Source organism: Dipodomys merriami, unplaced genomic scaffold, assembly GCF_024711535.1.
Source record: "Dipodomys merriami isolate MVZ:Mamm:240054 unplaced genomic scaffold, mDipMer1.0.p SCAF_1, whole genome shotgun sequence".
NCBI classification, from domain to species: Eukaryota; Metazoa; Chordata; class Mammalia; order Rodentia; family Heteromyidae; genus Dipodomys; species Dipodomys merriami.
Genome location: NW_027202270.1, coordinates 133,274,681 through 133,293,836, shown reverse-complemented (window position 1 = coordinate 133,293,836; position 19,156 = coordinate 133,274,681). Strand labels below are relative to the sequence as shown.

Genomic DNA, 19,156 nt, shown 5'->3' with positions numbered 1-19,156 from the left:
CTAATCTCTATCTAACTGTCTGTCTATATCTATCTATCTAATCTCTATCTATCTATCTAATCTATCTATCTATTTTAGTTGGTTGTGGGCCTTGAACTCTGGCCCTGAGCACTGTCCCTAAACTCTTCAGTTCAAGGACAGTCACTTTTTGTTTTCTGGTGGTTAATTGAAGACTCTCAGGACTTATCTGGCCTGGGCTGGCTTTGAACCTTGATCCTCAGATCTCAGCCTCCTGAGTAGGATTAGAGGCATGACCAACCAGCACTCAGCCAAAACATATTTTTGAAACCAGATATGATTTCCTTCATGGAAGGCTGATTTCCAGTTAGCCAGGTGCTACATAATTCCTTTAATATACAAAACAGCATGATTCAGAGGCAGCCTCTAGGAGATTTCTGTGGTTGATTTAAACGAACTCTTTTGGTATTGAAGATGGTAATGCTCACAAGTAAAGAAGATAGAACCATCCTGGTTTCTTCCCCCATTGCAACAGAGAACCATTGAAGAGAAAAAGAAGTTAACGGGCTGGGAAGGTGGCTCAGTGGTAGAGCGTTTGCCTTGCATGCATGAGGCCCTGGGTCTGATTCCTCAGCACCACATAAACAGAAAAAGCCCGAAGTGGCACTGTGGCTCAAATGGTAGAGCGCTAGCCTTGAGCTGAAGAGCTGAGGGACAGCGCCCAGGCCCAGAGTTCAGGCCACAAAACCAACCAAAAAAAAAGTAACCATTTTTTTTTTAATGTGTCACAATGTCACAAGTTTTGTCACAGCAGGGTATGACATTGTAATTAGACTTTCAGAAAATTAAGTGTTCCTAAAGCTGGGAGCTGGTGGCTCACACTTGTAATCCTAGCTACATAGGAGGATTGAAGTTCAAAGCCAGCCCGGGTAGGAAAGTCCATGAGACTCTTATCTTCCATAAACCACCAGAAAACGGGAAGTGGTGCTGTGGCTCAAGTGCTAGAGCTCTCGCCTTAAGCTGGAGAGCTCAAGGACAGCGCCCAGGTCCAGAGTTCAAGTCCTAGGACTGGCCAAAAAAAAAAAAAAAAAAAAAGAAAGAAAGAAAAAGAAAATTAGTGTTTCTAGAGTTAGTTTCCCAGCCTTTATGGTCTTTGATCAGAAACATGGAAATTTTAAGCTGAACTTAGAGCTATTTAAGTGAGAAATCAGTGTGCCTACATGTGCTGCTTTCAATAGCTATATTACAATAGGTTGGAAAGTCTTGTGTTACAACATCCATTTCAAGGAAAAAGGAAGGGTAGAGAAAAATCACAAAGATGCTTCATCCAGTTGTAATCTGCATGTACTTCCCTAGTATGCATCAAACTCTTATAGGCTTAGAAACAGAACTTGCTAGAGACTGATTTCTTCTGGGAAGTCTGGGGCAGATAAGGAATTTTTTCCGTTGTAGACAGTGTAGCACATAGCTAAGGCCACGTAGGTCTGTTTTGAGGTTCCTGGGCACTCAGGATGTGGCATGGGATCTGGCAAAGTTGTGTCACCAGTCTGATGTGTCTCGATTTGAGTCTTTCTGGAACAAGGTCAAGCATGTGTGTGTGTGTGTGTGTGTGTAACAAGGTCAAGCGTATGTGTGTGTGTGTGTGTGTGTGTGTGTGTGTGTAACAAGGTCAAGCGTGTGTGTGTGTGTGTGTAACAAGGTCAAGTGTGTGTGTGTGTGTGTCATGGGGCTTGAACTCTAGGCCTGGGCACGGCCCTGAGCTCTTCAGCTCAAGGTGAATGCTCTACCACTTGAGCCCACAGCGCCACTTCCAGTTTTCTGGTGGTTTAGTGGGAATAAAGAATATCACAGACTTTCCTGCCCAGGCTGGCTTTGAGCCACGATCCTCTCTGATCTCAGCCTCCTGAGTAGCTAGGATTACAGGGGTGAGCCACTGGTGCCTGGCTGGTCAAGCATAATTTTTAAGAATCCCATGCTATAGAGTAGTACTGATCTCTAAGATGACTGTCTTCCTCTGTTAGATAATGGAAAGAATGAAGGGTTGTATGTATCTTAACAGGATTTTTTGGTTTTCAGAGCAGCTCAATAGGCTTACTCTGAATGAGGGGGAAAAGTGGTTCTGTTAAGAACTCCTTGCGGGGCTGGGAAGATGGCTCAGTGGTAGAGCGCTTGCCTTGCATGCCTGAGGCCCTGGGTTCGATTCCTCAGCACCACATAAGCAAAATGAAAAAAGCCAGAAGTGGCGCTGTGGCTCAAGTGCTAGAGCACTAGCCTTGAGCTAAAGAGCTGAGGGACAGCGCCCAGGCCCAGAGTTCAGGCCCCACGACCAGACCCCCACCCAAAAAAAAACCCCCAAAAAACTCCTTGCCTCCACTTCTGCCAGTATGAGAACCTAAAACCATGCTGCTGGGTGCCATCAGTTGAAGCTGCCTCTGCCTAAGCTAGAAGTGCTTTAGAGGGCTGACCTATTTGGTTTAGAGGGATATAGTACTAAGCCTGTTTTCAGACAATGATACCATCTGTGCTCCTCAGACAAGGATAGATGTAACTGGAGGACCAATTAGCAAGAAACATATAGCTGGTATTGCAAGTCATTTAGGATATTATTTGGATTTTTTTTTTTTGTCTTGTCGGTGGTGGTGCCTGAACTCAGGGCCTGGGCACTGTCCCTCAGCTCTTTAGCTCAAGGCTAGCACTTTATCACTTGAGCTACAGCACCACTTCCAACTTTTTCTGCTTATGTGGTGCTATGGAATCGAGCCCAGGGCCTCATGCATGCAAGGCAAGCACTCTACCACTGAGCCATCTTCCCAGCCCCTGGAACTAAATTTTTTTTAGTGTTTTTTTATTTTTAAACTCAAGGATCATATTCATGCAAAGGCATCTAATAATACCATGTTTATATCATTTGATCTTGTGGCTAACTCTGGTGTGTGACAAACATGTCTAAAGTGACTGGCCTTGGATCTCCAGTTTCCATCTTTCAGCCCCCGGTGACCCTATCTGCGCTCTCTTTCTCAGCCCTGGTCTTCACTGCCTGGCAGAACACCTGTCTGGTTCAGAGTAACAGGAGAGCAGATGAGGAGGAAGGATATGAAGAGGGCTGAATGGATCAAGCCTTTAGACTGTGAGGAAAAGTGAACTAGAACAAGTGTCTACTTGAATGATAACGCTTTCTTTTCCTAATGTACCAAACTTATTTTGGTGATGCGGTCTAGGTAGTGGAAGTGATTTTTAGATTTCTGGAAAACATATATTTCTGGAGGGTTGGGCTGTTCTGCTTCTTCACCACAGTTATCGATAAGTACACTTGTGTTTTTTGTTCCATTCCATTGTTCCATTCCAATGGAGCCTAGAGAGGTTTATCAAGGCCAAGGTAAGATCTGGGCCTGAAAGACAGAGTAGTTTTTTTTTTTTTTTTTTTTAATTTTTTGTCGGTCATGGGGCTTGAACTCTGGGCCTGGGTGCTGTCCCTCAGCTTTTTAGCACAAGGCAAGTGCTCTACCACTTGAGCTACAGCACCACTTCTGGTTTCTTGATGGTTAATTGGAGATAAGTGGCTCATGGACTTTCCTGCCTGGGCTGACTCTGAACTGAGATCTTTAGATCTCAGCCTCCTGGGTAGCTAGGACTATAGGCATGAGCCACTGGCACCCATCAAGATCAGAGTAGTTTTCTATGTATTTTATTACCAGCCTTTTGGCAAAAAGCAATGAGAAAGACCGTGCCAGCGCAGAGAGCGCAAATGAAATCTAAGAGCCCTTTCAAATTGGTTCCAAATTTGACCTAAGGGCTTCCTTGAAGTTTCAGGCTCATTCTATCCTACAATGCCTTTTTAAAAATAAATTTTTATGTATTATCTTATATTAGTTTGTAATACAGAGAATTCTCTGCATGTCTACGATGTGTTCCGATCAATCTCATTCCTTCTATCATTCTTCCTTTCCCCCTTGCCAGAACAATTTGAACAGGTTTCCTTGTTCTATTTTTATGGTTGATAACAACCTATTCATGCAATGCTTGTTTATAAGAACAAGCAGCCATGGAACACTGGTCTCAACTTGACCTAGATCTGCACATGAGGTGACCTGAAGCATCGAGTTAAGAGAAGGGGATAGGCTCTGTGAAGCATGGCAGACATAATGTTCTAAGATTGTTTAAGAACAAGCTCGTTTCATGCGCCATCTGAATTGTAAGAATTTTCTACAGCACTTTGATAAATAGCTTTATTATTACACAGTTCATCTTGCTCTTACAAAAAAACACAAACTAGCCTTCAGCCTCACTGCTCATCAGAAATTGCAGCCTATATGTTACAATTCACATACTCTGCAACCTTTTTTTTTTTTTTTGGGTCCAGTCATGGGGCCTGAACTCTGGGCATGGGTGCTGTCCCTCAGCTCTTCAGCTCAAGGCTAGCACTCTACCACTTGAGCCACAGCGCCACTTCGGCTTTTTTCTTTTTGCTTATGTGTTGCTGAGGAATCGAACCCAGGGCCTCAGGCATGCAAGGTAAGCGCTCTATCACTGAGCTACTACACTGCCTGCATATTCAGGTTTGTCATTCATGTTAAAATAATCAACTTTTGTCAGTATGGCATGTATATTTCTTCATGTATATTGTTTTTTCTTTTGACTTTTGCTTACCCTTTAGAAACCAATCTTGGGTCATATTCTACTAGTCAGTCCTTTGGGGGCTTCAATGCTTTCAACTCAGTTGGTATTGTTGGAGAAAGCTCTTAAGAAGCTACTTCAGGATGACATATGATAATGAACTGGAATAACGTATAGGTAATCTCGGAGCAATATAGACTTTGCTTTTTGTTTTTGCTTCTTCACTCAAGGCTTGAGCCCTACCACTTGAGTCATACCTCCACCTCTGCCATTTTGCTGGCTAATTGGAAATAACAGTCTCAGGTTTATCAACTGGATTGGATTTGAACCTCCATCTTCAGATCTCAGCCTCCTAAATAGCTAGGCATGAGCCACCTGTACCAGCAGCTTTAATATTTTAAATTCTTTCTTAAAAGATTATCACAGTAGGGCTGGGAAGGTGGCTCAGTGGTAGAGCGCTTGCCTTGCATGCATGAGGCCCTGGGTTTGATTCCTCAGCACCACATAAGCAAAAAGAAAAAAGCCGGAAGTGGCGCTGTGGCTCAAGTGGTAGAGCGCTAGCCTTGAGCTGAAGTGCTGAGGGACAGTGCCCAGGCCCAGAGATCAGGCCCCACGACCGGACCGCCCCCCCCCAAAAAAAAGATATCACAGTAGAATAAAAAATACTTGCTATGGTGCAGATTGCTAGCTGCCCACCACAATCCACATGCATCCTCATTTATTTACATTAGATAGGCCTGAATTTTCCACCAATTATGTGAATAGAAGTGATGTGCCATTTTGAGGGCCAGGGCCCTTAAAGAGATGTGCCTTCTCTGCTGCTTTTTCCCTTCCTGCTATCTTGAACCAGGGGGAAGCTATCCTTAGCCACACAGAGGGTAAAGCTCTAGGAATGGCAGAGCCACTGACCGTTAATCATTGCAGAGGAAAGCATTCTACCTACTTGGAATATCTGGACTGGGTACTCTGGATGTCAAGAGTTAAAGAGTTTGAGCCCTCACTTTGGGTAGTTTGCTACAGCAACTTAGATTATTCTTACCGACAATCTTATGTTTATAGATAAAGACTTATGAGGAAATAGCATTTAGGCCTGAGGAATAGGATGTAGACCGTTACTCACTGTCACAAAGATTTTCTGTTTTCATAAGGGAAGAGGGTAAAACAACACACAGAAAAAGTGCAGCTATAAATTTTACTTAAAAGGATCCTTTCTTGACTGCTTCAATCCTCAGTGGACTCCCTGACTCCTTTAGAACTCAATGGCACTTGTAAAATAGAGCAGAGTTGAGTCATACAGGTTACTCAGGGAGGACCTCTCAGATTGTACAGTGTGGCCTTCAGCTTTGTAGATCGAGAAACATAAGGCAGAGTTCATCAGGCTTTCATGGCCAAGAGACTATGCTAATAAAGCATACTGGATCACCAAAAATGCCTATGCATAATTCTGTTTGAGCACATACCGTCTGGAAGCAGCATCTGGAAACCAAAGTGAGAAACCAATAGAAATCAGAGTAAATAGAACTGAGTAATCTTCAGAGAATCCATCATCCAGGCTGTGAGTTAACCTGTGAGTTAACTTCTTTTCTGTGTGGTGGTGAGAATCAAACCTACGGCCTTACACATGCTGAACATTCTACCACAGGGCTGAATTCCCAGTCCAAGAGTTGCACATTTAATGACTAAATCCTTTCTCTGAAATTCAGTCCTTCTTCCTTGGAGTACTGCTGTAATATTGCCAGGTTCTGTTTAACCCTAGTGTAGCTTTCTGATAAGTAAATGCAAGTGAGCAGAGTGCTGTTTTCAGTCACACTTATCTGAGTCTACATCCTAGTCATCCTAGTTTCTATGACTGGACTTGTGTGTTATATAAGCTGTCCTTTATCTTATCCACTGGAACTTCCCCCTTTATTATATTAACCCTATTAGGATATATTTATATCAAACAAAGTGCTTGGTAAGTAGTCTGCAAAGGTAAATATTAACATTATTTATATATTATAAACCTTTTGTAATATACTTTCAGAAGCACTAGACATGTTCTAATTTTTTTTTTTTTTTGGGTCCGGTCATGGGGCCTGAACTCTGGGCCTGGGCGCTCTCCTTCAGCTCTTCAGCTCAAGGCTAGCACTCTACCACTTGAGCCACAGCGCCACTTCTGGCTTTTTTTTTTTTTTTTGCTTATGTGGTGCTGGGGAATTGAACCCAGGGCCTCAGGCATGCAAGGCAAGCGCTCTACCACTGAGCCACCTTCCCAGCCCTGTTCTAAATGTTTTAAATCAAGTAAGAATCTAAAGCTTAATGTCATTTTTAAGGAGATTGCTGAAGTATGGAAAATCTCCTTAGAATCTGTGCAGTTCCTACTTTAATTTTTGTGCTAGGCCTAGGCCTGAACTCAAGACCTGGGTGCTAACCCTGAATTGTTTTTTTGTTTTGTTTTTGGCTCAAGGCTAGTGCTCTACCACAGCTGTGTCTGGCTTTTTAGTGGTTAATTGGAGATAAGTCTCACAAACTTTCCTGTCTGGCCTGGCTTGGAACTGCAGTCCTCAGCTCAGCCTTCTGAGTAGGTAGCTAGGATACAGGAATGAGCCACTGGCATCTGGTTTCAAACGATTTTTTTTTTTTTTAATCCGGTCATGGGGCCTGAACTCTGGGCATGGGCGCTGTCCCTCAGCTCTTCAGCTCAAGGCTAGTGCTCTACCACTTGAGCCACAGCACCGCTTCCAGCTTTTTTCTTTTTGCTTATGTGGTGCTGAGGAATCGAACCCAGGGCCTCATGCATGCAAGGCAAGTACTCTACCACTGAGCCACCTTCCCAGCCCAGTTTTTTTTTTTTTTTTTGTAATTTGGTAGTACACATTTGTCTAGCAAGTGTGAGGTCTTGGGTTCAAGTCCCAATGCTAAAAAAATAAACTGAGACTTTTATAGATGTTTTCTCTTCCACTGTCTTTGGCTTATTGTCATATTCTTTTTCTTATATACTTGCACTTCCTTCTCTCCTTTAGTCATCTGCATTTCTCTGATTTGGGGGCTTTTATGATGATCTTTCATAGCACAACAGATAAAGAATTCTAGCTGCAGGTACACTTTTGAGAATAGGAAAAGGTTTTCTGTTTTGCTTCCAACATGCCTTTTTTGTGATACATTGATTAATCTTAATGTTCCAGATCATTTTTGGCCTTTATAGGTTTATGTTCCACGTTACTGCTTCTTAAATTTTTACATTCTCTCAGAAATTTTGCTTTGGATTGAATTTGGGTTCAAGAGAAAAATTCAAAATTGTGCAATCTGAAAAAATGATGAATCCATGTTGGTATTAATCCACATCTTTAATGAATGAATATTCAGATGTATGGTGTCATATCATATCATACCATGTCACTCCAACATTTCCCACCTACACCCCCCCCCCCAAAAAAAAAACATACCAAATCTAGATACTAGTTTGGGAACTAGGGAATCTAACATTTAATTCCCTGATTCAGATCCTCATCCTAAATGTAGGTGGGAAAACATGCAAAGCTGTCAGATATATTGCTAGTGCTTAATGCATTACAACCAGGAGATATTTTGCGGGGAGACAATCTACAAAGTAAATAATATGAAATTTTGAGCCAGAAGACTTAGACATAGATCTTAATTCTGGCACTTAGCAGCTATGTGGCTTCTTCAGGCAGATTACCTCTCTGTGCTTCTGGTTCCTCACACCTGTAATTCTAGCCATTTGAGGGGCTGAGATTGGGAGGAGGCAGAGGACAGACTGGGCAGAGACATTTGCAAAACCACCTTCTCAATGGAGAGGTGGATGTGGCAGTACATTCATCTTACTAGGACAAGAAGCTTAACAGGCAGATCATGCCCAGGTGAACACACAAGTAGGAAGCAAGACACTAACTCCAAAACAAAAAGCAAACCCCAGCAAATAACCAGCTGGAGGTGTAGCTTAGCACCATGAACCACCACTTAGAAAACAGAAGGCCCAGAGTAAAACCCAGTGACACACACACACACACACACACACACACACACACACACACACACACACACACACACACACACACACACACACACACACACACACACACACACACACACACACACACACACACACACACACACACACACACACACACACACACACACACACGTACGTTATGCAGCCAGGCACCGGTGGCTCATGCCTGTAATCCTAGCTACTCAGGAGGCTGAAGTCAGAGGATCACGATTCAAAGCCAGCCAGGGTAGGAAAGTCTGTGAATTCTTTTCTCCAATAAACCACCAGAAAACTGGAAGTGGCGCTATAGCTCATGTGGCAGAGTGCTTGGCTTGAGCTAAAGAGCTGAGGGACAGCGCTCAGGCCCAGAGTTCAAGCCCCACGACTGACAAATATATATATTATGCAGTTGTAACAGTGCTTAGAAAATAAGAATTTTTTTTGGGGGGGGGAGGTTGGTCTGGTCGTGGGGCCTGAACTCTGGGTCTGGGCACTGTCCCTCAGCTCTTCAGCTCAAGGCTAGCACTCTACCACTTGAGCCACAGCGCCACTTCCGGCTTTTTTTTTCCTTTTTGGCTTATGTAATGCTGAGGAATCGAACTTAGGGCCTCATGCATGCAAGGCAAGCGCTCTACCACTGAGCCACCTTCCCAGCCCAGAAAATAAGAAATATGGGGCTGGGAATATGGCTTAGTGGTAGAGTGCTTGCCTAGCATGCATGAAGCCCTGGTTCAATTCCTCAGTATCTCATAAACAGAAAAAGCTGGAAGTGGTATAGCTCAAGTGATAGAGTGCTAGCTTGAGTAAATGAAGCTCAGGGACAGTGCCCAAGCCCTGAGTTCAAGCTCCAGGACTGGCCAAAAATAAAAATAAAAAATAAAGGTTAATTGAGTATAGGCAGAAGTTAGAAAACAAGATGACTGAAGGTTATTTTTAGTCATTATTGCCATAATGACTAATTTTATCAATCCCAACAAATTTGAGTCCATTATGTGCAGAAACAAAAGTATGTAAACTTCTGTATTTTTAATATTCTTGTAAAATATCCTCAGTAAATTCTTCTGAATGTTAAAAAAAAAATAAAAAAAATAAAGGTTAAGAAAAAGTGCCTTGTAAATAATCAGTAAATATTAGATATTTCTTTAAGTATGCTTTAGGTCCTCTGTATTTTAGAAAAAAATGAGCCAGGTGCTGGTGGCTCTCACCTGTAATCCTAGTTACTCAGGAGGCTGAGATCTGAGAGTCACGGTTCAAAGCCAGCCTGGGCAGGGAAGTCCATGAGACTCTTATCTCCAATTAATTTTCCAGAAAACTGGAAGTGGCACTGTGGCTCAAGTGGTGGAGTGACTGCCTTGAGCTGAAGAGCTCAGAAACAACAATAATACCCAGGCCCACCCAGAGTTCAAGTTGCGCGAACGACAAAGAAGGGAAAAAGAAAAAACTTGAGAATTTCTGTATTTTTCTTCTAAAGTAACAATACTTATTTTTCTTTAAATCCTGTTGCTTATTCTGGTACATTACTTGTTTCCCTTTTTAGTGATTGTTAGGTTTATATGAATAAGTTAGAGTTTTACTGTCCAAAATCTAGTTTGTGCAAAACAGTATCCATGATATGGGTAATTTAGATGATCCTGCCAGTCATGTGACATTTTGAATTGTACTGTGACAATATGAGTATGGCATGTACTTTGTCACAAGTTCCTATTGTGATCCAGGCCAGTAGGAGTTGGAATACAACTTATTTTGTCATCATTTGTTTCCAGGCTGCCACCTAAAAGATTTTGGAGATTTGACTTTTACTCCAGTCCCCAAAGACGATCTCTACAACAACCTCATAGTGAATCCACGTTCTGTGGGCCTTGCCAACCAGGAACTGGCTGAGGTGGTTAGTAGAGCAGTATCAAGTGGCTATAACTGTGTCACTGTGGGAGGAGACCACAGGTAAGCTGGAAGCCATGAATTACATATTCCTTTGGGTTGACCTCAGTCTCCTCACTTACAGAATTTTTAATGCATGCTGCACATATCATCAGTGTTTTAATGTCTAAGATCATGAGCTGCTGGAGGTACTATGTGGACTGCTTTAATACACTGTCTGGTAAGAGGATGTGCATTCAACACAGCAAGTGCAGAGGGAGCTGACGCAATGGTTTTAGTCACTTTGTTAAATGCTATCTCCTGGAAAGTTCTTGGGAGACTGTCTTTAAGACTTTCATTTAGCTGTTTTGGAGAATTAAGATTCATCAAGCCGGGCGCTGGTGGCTCACACCTGTAATCCTAGCTACTCAGGAGGCTGAGATCTGAGGATCGCATTTCAAAGCCAGCCAGGGCAGGAAAGTCCCTGAGACTCTTATCTCCACTCAGAAAACCGGAAGTGGTGCTGTGGCTCAAGTGGTAGAGCACTAACCTTGAGCTGAAGAGCTGAGGGACAGCAGTCAGACCCAGAGTTCAAACCCCACAACCGACAAAAAAAAAAAAAAAAAAGATTCATCAAAAGACTGAATCTAGGTATTTTTTGTTAGCATTCTGATAATAGAATACCCTTGGCATTCTGCCTTCCACAATATGAATCCTAGGTGACTCATACAGCCAGTCCTTTGATCCTTTGTTTTAGAATGGATCAGCATGTATTTTATTGAGAACTGATGGTATCACAGCAATGGTGGTGATAGGACAGGTGGTTGTTAAAAGCAGAGCTCAAGAACAAGGAAAGCAAAAACAGAAACACCGAGCAATGCGTTTTTTGTTTTTTTGTTTTTTTGGGGGTCCAGTCGTGGGGCCTGTACTCTGGGCCTGGATGCTGTCCCTCAGCTCTTCAGCTCAAGGTTAGCGCTTTACCACTTGAGCCGCAGCACCATTTCCGGCTTTTTTCTTTTTGCTTATGTGGTGCTGAGGAATCGAACCCACGGCCTTAGGCATGCAAGGCAAGCACTCTACCACTGAGCCACCTTCCTAGCCCACACCGAGCAATCTGAATGCCATGGCAATGTATGTTAGATTACATCACAAATCTGTTTTATTTTGATTTAATTGGTGAGATCATTAGTTGGGGATACACCATTATTTTAATGTCTAAAAATCTTGACATAGTGAATTTTAGTGTGTGTGTGTGTGTGTGTGAGAGAGAGAGAGAGAGAGAGAGAGAGAGAGAGAGAGAGGAGAGGGGGAAAGGGTGGGAGGGAGGGGGAAAGATATGCTGGAGATATAACTCAGGACCCCATGCATGCTAAGCAAGTGCTCTACCACTGAGCCTACACCCTTAGTCCTACTTCCTAATTTTATCCTTATTAAGCCCTTGGGCCCTAGTGGTTCATACCTATAATCCCAGCTACTCAGGAGGCTGAGATCTATAAGGTTGTGGTTGGCTAGGAAGGTCCAGATGACTCTAAAATGGGGGCATGGGTCAAGTAGTAGAATGCCAGCATGAGCAAGAAAGCTGAGCAAAAGTTCAAGCCCTAACAGCAGCATACAAAGTTCATGAAAGCTGTATGTGGTTGTTATATGCTTATATTCCCATCTACTTTGAGAGGGTAGAGTAGAAGGAATACCTCAGCTCAATGAACATGAGACCAACTTGGGCAACATTGCAAGACCCTATGTAAAAAAAATAAAATCTGATTCTTTGGACATTAGAAGTAAATCTCCCTGGTACCCCTTATGAATATCTATCATGGTGCACTAACATGTGGGAGTTTGTAATGGTGCTATTAAGCACCATTTTTGTGAGTTGCTACATATAGACCAATCATTTAACTGGATTTATTCACTGAATCAATATTTGAGGTCCTTTTCTTGACCAGGATCAAATAAACATGGATTTGGTGAGCAGCAATTAGCATCCATATGTCACACTGCAGACAGCCAGTCATCAGCACTGCACCTTTAGTGTTCTGTATTTCTCCTTGTCTAATCTACTCAAGGTTAATCTGTGGTAACTCAAACCAAGGGACTCTCTCAGCCTAACCCAGCTTCAATCCAGGCCCCAACTTTGCCCTAAGGACAGAGTATAAGAGCTATATTGGCTGAAGTTATTGTTACTGGTAGTTTGCCAGAGGACCTTGAAGATTACTTATTGTATTTGTCCTTTGCAGCCTGGCAATTGGTACCATTAGTGGCCACGCCCGACACTGCCCCGATCTGTGTGTCATTTGGGTTGATGCCCATGCTGACATAAACACACCTCTCACTACTGCTTCAGGAAATCTTCATGGGCAGCCAGTTTCATTTCTCCTCCGAGAACTACAGGACAAGGTTAGTGGGCCAAGACAAGAAAAGTGACAACTTGCTGGGTTGTCTTGGAGTTTTGAGCAAAGGATGGGTAGAATGTGGCTTATCACTATTTCTCTGTTCATTCATCACTATTATGGGCCAGTCATTCTAGAGGTGTAAAGATGCCTAGGAAAAGGTTGACTCTCAGGGCTATTGTAAGAAAAGTGGTGGTTATGAGCAGTCAGTGATAGATACTCCCACAGCCTGAAGACTTACTGGTTAGACTTCTAGGCCACATTTCTCAGGTATACTGTTCTAGAAGGTGACACCAAAATAACATGTGGGTAATATTTTCCTGAACTGTTTCAAAGACGGAAGTCCATTTTAGGCAAACTAGAACTTGTGTATTCTTCCCCTCAGTGAGAAACCAAGTTGAATGAAGTCAGATTATTCATTAAAGATATAGGAGGCCAGGAGACAATGGCTCATGCCTTGTAATCCTAGCTACTCAGGAGGTTGAGATCTGAGAATTGCGATTCAAAGCCAGCCCAGGCAAGAAAGTCTGTGAGACTTTTATTCCAATTAACCACTAGAAAACTAGAAGTAGCACTATGTCTCAAGTGGTAGAGTGCTTACCTTGAGCTGAAGAGCTCAGGGAAAGCGCCCAGGCCCAGAGATCAAGCCCCACAACCGACAAAAAGATGATTTAGGAAAGATTGTTCACTAGGCAGAATTTGTTTGACTGTTTGCCACTGAGTTATACCATTTTTAAGAACCAATCTGCAGACACTACACTGAAAACAAACTTTACAACTTCGGGGTGGAGGAGGGAGGAGTTGGGGAGGTAGGGTAAGAAGGGATGGTAGGGGAAAAACAAAGGGGTAACAATGCTCGGTAGGAAATATACTCATTACCTTACTAATGTAACTGTAACCCCTCTGTACAGTATCATTACAATAATAATAATAAAAAGAACCAATCTGTAAATAGCTCTATAATGTACTAAGAGGTAGAAAAGGAACAATCAACATATTTCTGCTATTTAAGTTAATGAGAAACATGCTATCTTTTTTTTTTTTTTTTGGTCCGGTCATGGAGCCTGAATTCTGGGCATGGGCGCTGTCCCTCAGCTCTTCAGCTCAAGGCTAACGCTCTACCACTTGAGCCACAGCGCCACTTCCAGCTTTTTTCTTTTTGCTTATGTGGTGCTGAGGAATCGAACCCAGGGCCTCATGCATGCAAGGCAAGCGCTCTACCACTGAGCCACCTTCCCAGCCTGAAACATGCTATCTTAAGAGTTTTCATTCTTCCTGGGAAAACTATACTGATTTGCAGTTGCCTTTTGGAAATTTCCACTTGTGTTAGTTTTCTTTACTAATTCAAGTATATCTTGTTTTTACTTTAAACATACACTGGTGGAAGTGGCGCTATGGCTCAAGTGGTAGAGAGCTTGCCTTGAGCTGAAGAACTGAGGGACAGCACCCAGGCCCAGAGATAAAGCCCCACAACCAACAAAAAAAGAAAAAAAAAATTCACTGTTGTCTTTAAACATTCACTGTCAATAGAAAAAAGCAACTGCATATCCTTGGGACAGCACTGTGTCGAATTCTTGACTAACCTGTTCTTAACTCTCATCACAGGTACCACAACTCCCAGGATTTTCTTGGATCAAACCCTGTATCTCTTCCCCAAATATTGTGTACATTGGCCTAAGAGATGTAGACCCTCCTGAACAGTGAGTTGACACATTAGGTTTAAGCCTGTCCTAGCTACTCATGTTCCTATTTAATGTTTGACATAATCTGTTGGAGCTACCCTCCCATATGATAGTTAAAACTATTTTTTAAACTAAAAATTTCTTTCTTTGTATCTCATTAGTTTTATTTTAAAGAACTACGATATCCAGTATTTTTCTATGAGAGACATTGATCGACTTGGTATTCAAAAGGTCATGGAACAGACATTTGATCTTCTGATTGGCAAGTAAGTAACTGCAATGCAAGTCTACCTCTGGGGGTGGTAGAAGAACAAAGCAAACTTCCCATGAGCAGTACATCTGTCTCTGGAGTGTAGTTACTTTTAAAATAAAAGCAAATCACTTACATATAAAATTTGCAAATAATTCAGAAAGACATAACATGAAATAGATACTAGGTTCATCCTCTGGGATTGAGAAGAGGTTTCCTTTAAGTCAGTGTCAAAATTCTGTCACTCATGATTTTCTCTTTACCTCCATTTTCATAGTTACTGTTTGCAATGAGCAGCATTGATCATTCCAATGGTCTCATACGGAGCAAATCGTGGTAGGGTAGTAGGAAGATCAAATGCTAGCTTAAAGAGTATTTTCCCAATACTAAGTCTTTACTTCTGAGTGGTTAATGTCAGATATACTATCTGGTAGTATCTTATTCCCTAAAATGTTAAGAAATTTAGTAGGAATTAGGGGTGTTGTTCAAGTAGTAGGGCATTTTCCTAGCAAGCACAAGTCCCTGAGTTCAGACTCCAGGACAAAAAAAATAAAATAAAAAAGTTGGCTATCTAACATAAATTATGTTATAGTTTCAGCCATTATACATGCACTAAAATTGGAACTGTAAGGTAAGTTTGCAGATGGAAAATCAGAATCATGTCCAGATAATAATCAGCTATTATGTTATGTATTAACATATGTAATATATAATACAGAAGCTGTAACCCAGATCAAGTTTAGTGTATAAGAGACCAACTTTACATGGAAATGAAGACTTCCCTTGACCTGTTTATTAGTGGAAGAGGCTCTAATGCCTAGCGTAAGCCAGAAATATGCTTTGGAGTTACTCTGAGGAATACAGAAAGGCAATAATATGAACTAGGTATAAGAAGCTAATATGCTAATTTCAATAACTTCCAAGAACAGCAATCTTAGAAATATGCTATATTAGTATAAGCTCCAAGCTGGGTGCTGGTGGCTCATACCTGTGGTTCAAAGCCAGACAGAGGAGAAAAGTCCGTTGGACTCCCATCTCCAAATAATCACCAGAAAACCAGAAATAGTGCTATAGCTCAAAGTGGTAGAGTACTAGCCTTGAGCAAAAAAGCTCAGGGACAGCGCCTGGGCCCTGAGTTCAAGCCCCACTACTGACAAAAACAAAAAACAAAAACGAAACAAACAAACAAAAAAACAATATTAAGTACCAGGACCAACAACACAAAATCAAGGTGGTGTTAATCATAAGAATGGCATAATCAAAGATGCATTCTCTTGTCCTCTTTCTTTCCAGAAGACAAAGGCCAATCCATTTAAGTTTTGATATCGATGCATTTGACCCTACACTGGCTCCAGCCACAGGAACCCCTGTTGTAGGAGGACTAACTTACAGAGAAGGCATGTATATCAGTGAAGAAATACATAATACAGGTATGTAGCGCCACCAGGTCTGCAGCCTGTTAACTATATACATAAATATGCTAAGTAATGCTAAATAAAAAGCTGTGTCTTAGATATTTAATACAAGAAACAACTGCCATCATGTCTGTAATCTCAGCTATTTAGGAAGGTAGAGATTGAAAGGACTGGTTTGAAACCTCCATCTCAACTATTAATCTAAGTATGGTAGTATGTGCCTGTGGAGGCTGTAGACAGGAGAATCACAGTCCATCCATGCTGGCCCAGTGCAAAAACATGAGACCTTACCTGAAAAAATAACTAAGGAGGACTAAGTAGGTTGGGGGACTCAAGTGGTAGAGTACCTGCTAAGCAAATGCTAGGTTCTGAGCTCAAACCAACGTATCCAAAAATAGAATAAAATAGACAAGCTGATGCAGTCCCTCACATTTGAGCTATCTAAAGGCAGCTTTAAGATGAAAAAGCAAAGCCAAGTAACTTTACTTTTCACTCTAATAATAACAGCTAGTTCCCTGGGAATTTGGAGTTAAAGCTTCTCTCTTAAAGATCCTGTAAGTTGGACAATATCTTGGTCCTTTTATCTAGCCTGAACTCTGGGCCTGGGCTCTGTCCCTCATCTCTACAGCTCAAGGCTAGCGCTCTACCATGTTAGCCACAGCACCACTTCCAGCTTTATCTGCTTATGTGGTGCTGAGGAATTGAACCCAGGGCTTCATGCATGTGAGGCAGGCAGTCTACCACTAAGCCATCTTCCCAGTCCTCTATCATGTCTTATACTAGAACTTTTTGTAAGGAGGATACAGCTGGAGAATGGTAGACAAATTAGATGAATTCTAGATTATCAAGAATGGCTATTGCCAAGCAGAGTGGCACCAGCTGTATGTAGTCTATCACTGGGAGCTGAAGTAGGAAGATAATGAGTTTGAGGCCAGGATGGGCAAATAGGTAGACCCTCTCTCAAGAAAGGGAAGAAAGTGGTTAACTGTCCCCTAAAACTCAGACTTGTTTCTAGGCGATTGCTAAAAGCTTCTGATTTTAAGGCTACTTTCTGACCTTCCATTCCAAAGTTTAAACAACTACCACATGATAATTGCTTCAGTAACCATTTCAAGAAACTAGGTATACGTAGAAATATACAGACTGAAGATTCAAAGGTAGCCGGTGCTGGTGGCTCACACCTGTAATACTAGCTACTCAGGAGGCTGAGATATGAGGATCACGGTTCAAAGCCAGCCAGGGCAGGAATGTCCATGAAACTCTTATCTCCAATAACACCCCCCCCTCGACCCAATCCCCCCTACCCCCAACCCTCCCCCCCCCCCCGGGGCCAGAAAACCAGAAGTGGCACTGTAGAGTGCTAGCCTTAGCTGAAGAGCTGAGAGACAGCGCTCAGGCCCAGAGTTCAAGCCCCAAGACCACCCCCTCCCACCCTCACCCCCCCCAAAAAAAGATTTAAAGATGTAGGACTATACAGAACCCTTGATTAGTTGGACAGAAATGGGCACTGAACCTTGGGAGCCTGCTAAAATCTTAGACAAATACTTTCTGACAGAAGCAAGATAGTCATTCTCAAACCCACAACCTTATACATTGTTAGTGGTCTTTGGGTTAGTGGACAGGGAACTTAGGAGTTCAGTTATTTTTCCCCAATGATACCAGTCTAAGGAGGAGTTAACAGCTTCAGCATTTAGAAATGGCAGTGTTTGTTCATTTCTTAGCTTTTCCTTCCTTTGCTACAATTGTTAATCTGCTGGGGACTAAACATCTCCAGGGCTATGTCATTAGCAATTTAGTTTATATTCTGAGACAGGGTCTCTTGTTAACTTTGCTTGGGCTAGTCTCAAACCACAATCCTCTTTCCTCTACTTCCTGGACAGATGGAATTACAGATATGTAGTACCACATCCAAATTTGAGTATTCAAGTTGATTATCATGACACTGTCAACTAGATCCATCAGTACAGTTTGCTTACATTAACTTGTAGGTTGGCAGTAGTCTGGAAACATATGTATATATAATCTTAAACATATATATTACATGTATGACATGTATAATATTACATGTATCTTATGTATGTAAACCTTATTACTAATTTTGGGACTGCTAAAAGGACATATTTATCCAGTGGGAACTAAAGACACAATTCACCAGAGACATAGGTCAATGTTCCGGAAATGATGGAAATACTAAGGTAACATCCCTGATCACTAAAGTTTTATATGGTGTAGTCAACTACGCATTGCTAAGAATATAAAACACATATAATGTTTTGAGCATATTGTGGATGTAATCTAATAGCCACCCTAAATATTCTCAGATACTTATATTCTTGAATACTAGTTTTTCAGAAGGTAACTAGAGTCCAAATAAATGTAAACACCACAAGTTGGGTGCTAGTGGTTCATACCTTTGTAATCATAGCTACTCAAGAGGCTAAACTCTAGAGGATTGTGAGTTGAAGCCAAGCAAGGTAAAAAGTCCATGACAATCCATCTCTAAAATAACTAATAAAGAGCAGGGTTGGAAGTATGGCTTAAGTGGTAGAGTGCCAAATGAGTAAGAAAACTAAACACAAGGCCCTGAGTTCAAACTCCCAATACCACCACAAATAAATAAAAATAAAGATATATATAGACATATTCCTATCTTTATGTGTATACATATGTATATATACATACATAGGGTATATTTTTGTATTTGTGTGTATATACACATATACATATATACATGTGTATATATGTATATACACGTGTATATATGTATATATATGGTGGAATTTTCTGATGACCAAGTGCCAAGATGCTTAGTCTTCTGTAAGACATGAGAAATGTGTTACCTGAGGCATCTGCACTCAGAACTTGACATCAAAGGGCAAGAAAGTTTGGGCTGAATATGTGGTGCAGACCTGTGAGCCCACCACTCAGAGGCTAAGAATGGAGTTTGAGGTAGCTTAGGCTAACTATCAAGATCCCTATCAAGACCCATCTCAAAACAAAGT

General features: G+C 41.8%; 1 protein-coding gene across 1 annotated transcript in view; it reads left to right on the top strand.

The window, feature by feature from the left end:
• The window catches only part of LOC138833170 (arginase-2, mitochondrial-like), a 32,752-nt gene that overhangs the window by 12,714 nt on the left and 882 nt on the right, over positions 1-19,156 (top strand). The window contains exons 3-7 of the mRNA XM_070031532.1: positions 10,327-10,504; positions 12,655-12,814; positions 14,413-14,507; positions 14,651-14,755; positions 16,033-16,169. Coding sequence (XP_069887633.1) covers positions 10,327-10,504; positions 12,655-12,814; positions 14,413-14,507; positions 14,651-14,755; positions 16,033-16,169 — 675 coding nt within the window. The remainder of the gene's footprint in view (positions 1-10,326; positions 10,505-12,654; positions 12,815-14,412; positions 14,508-14,650; positions 14,756-16,032; positions 16,170-19,156) is intronic.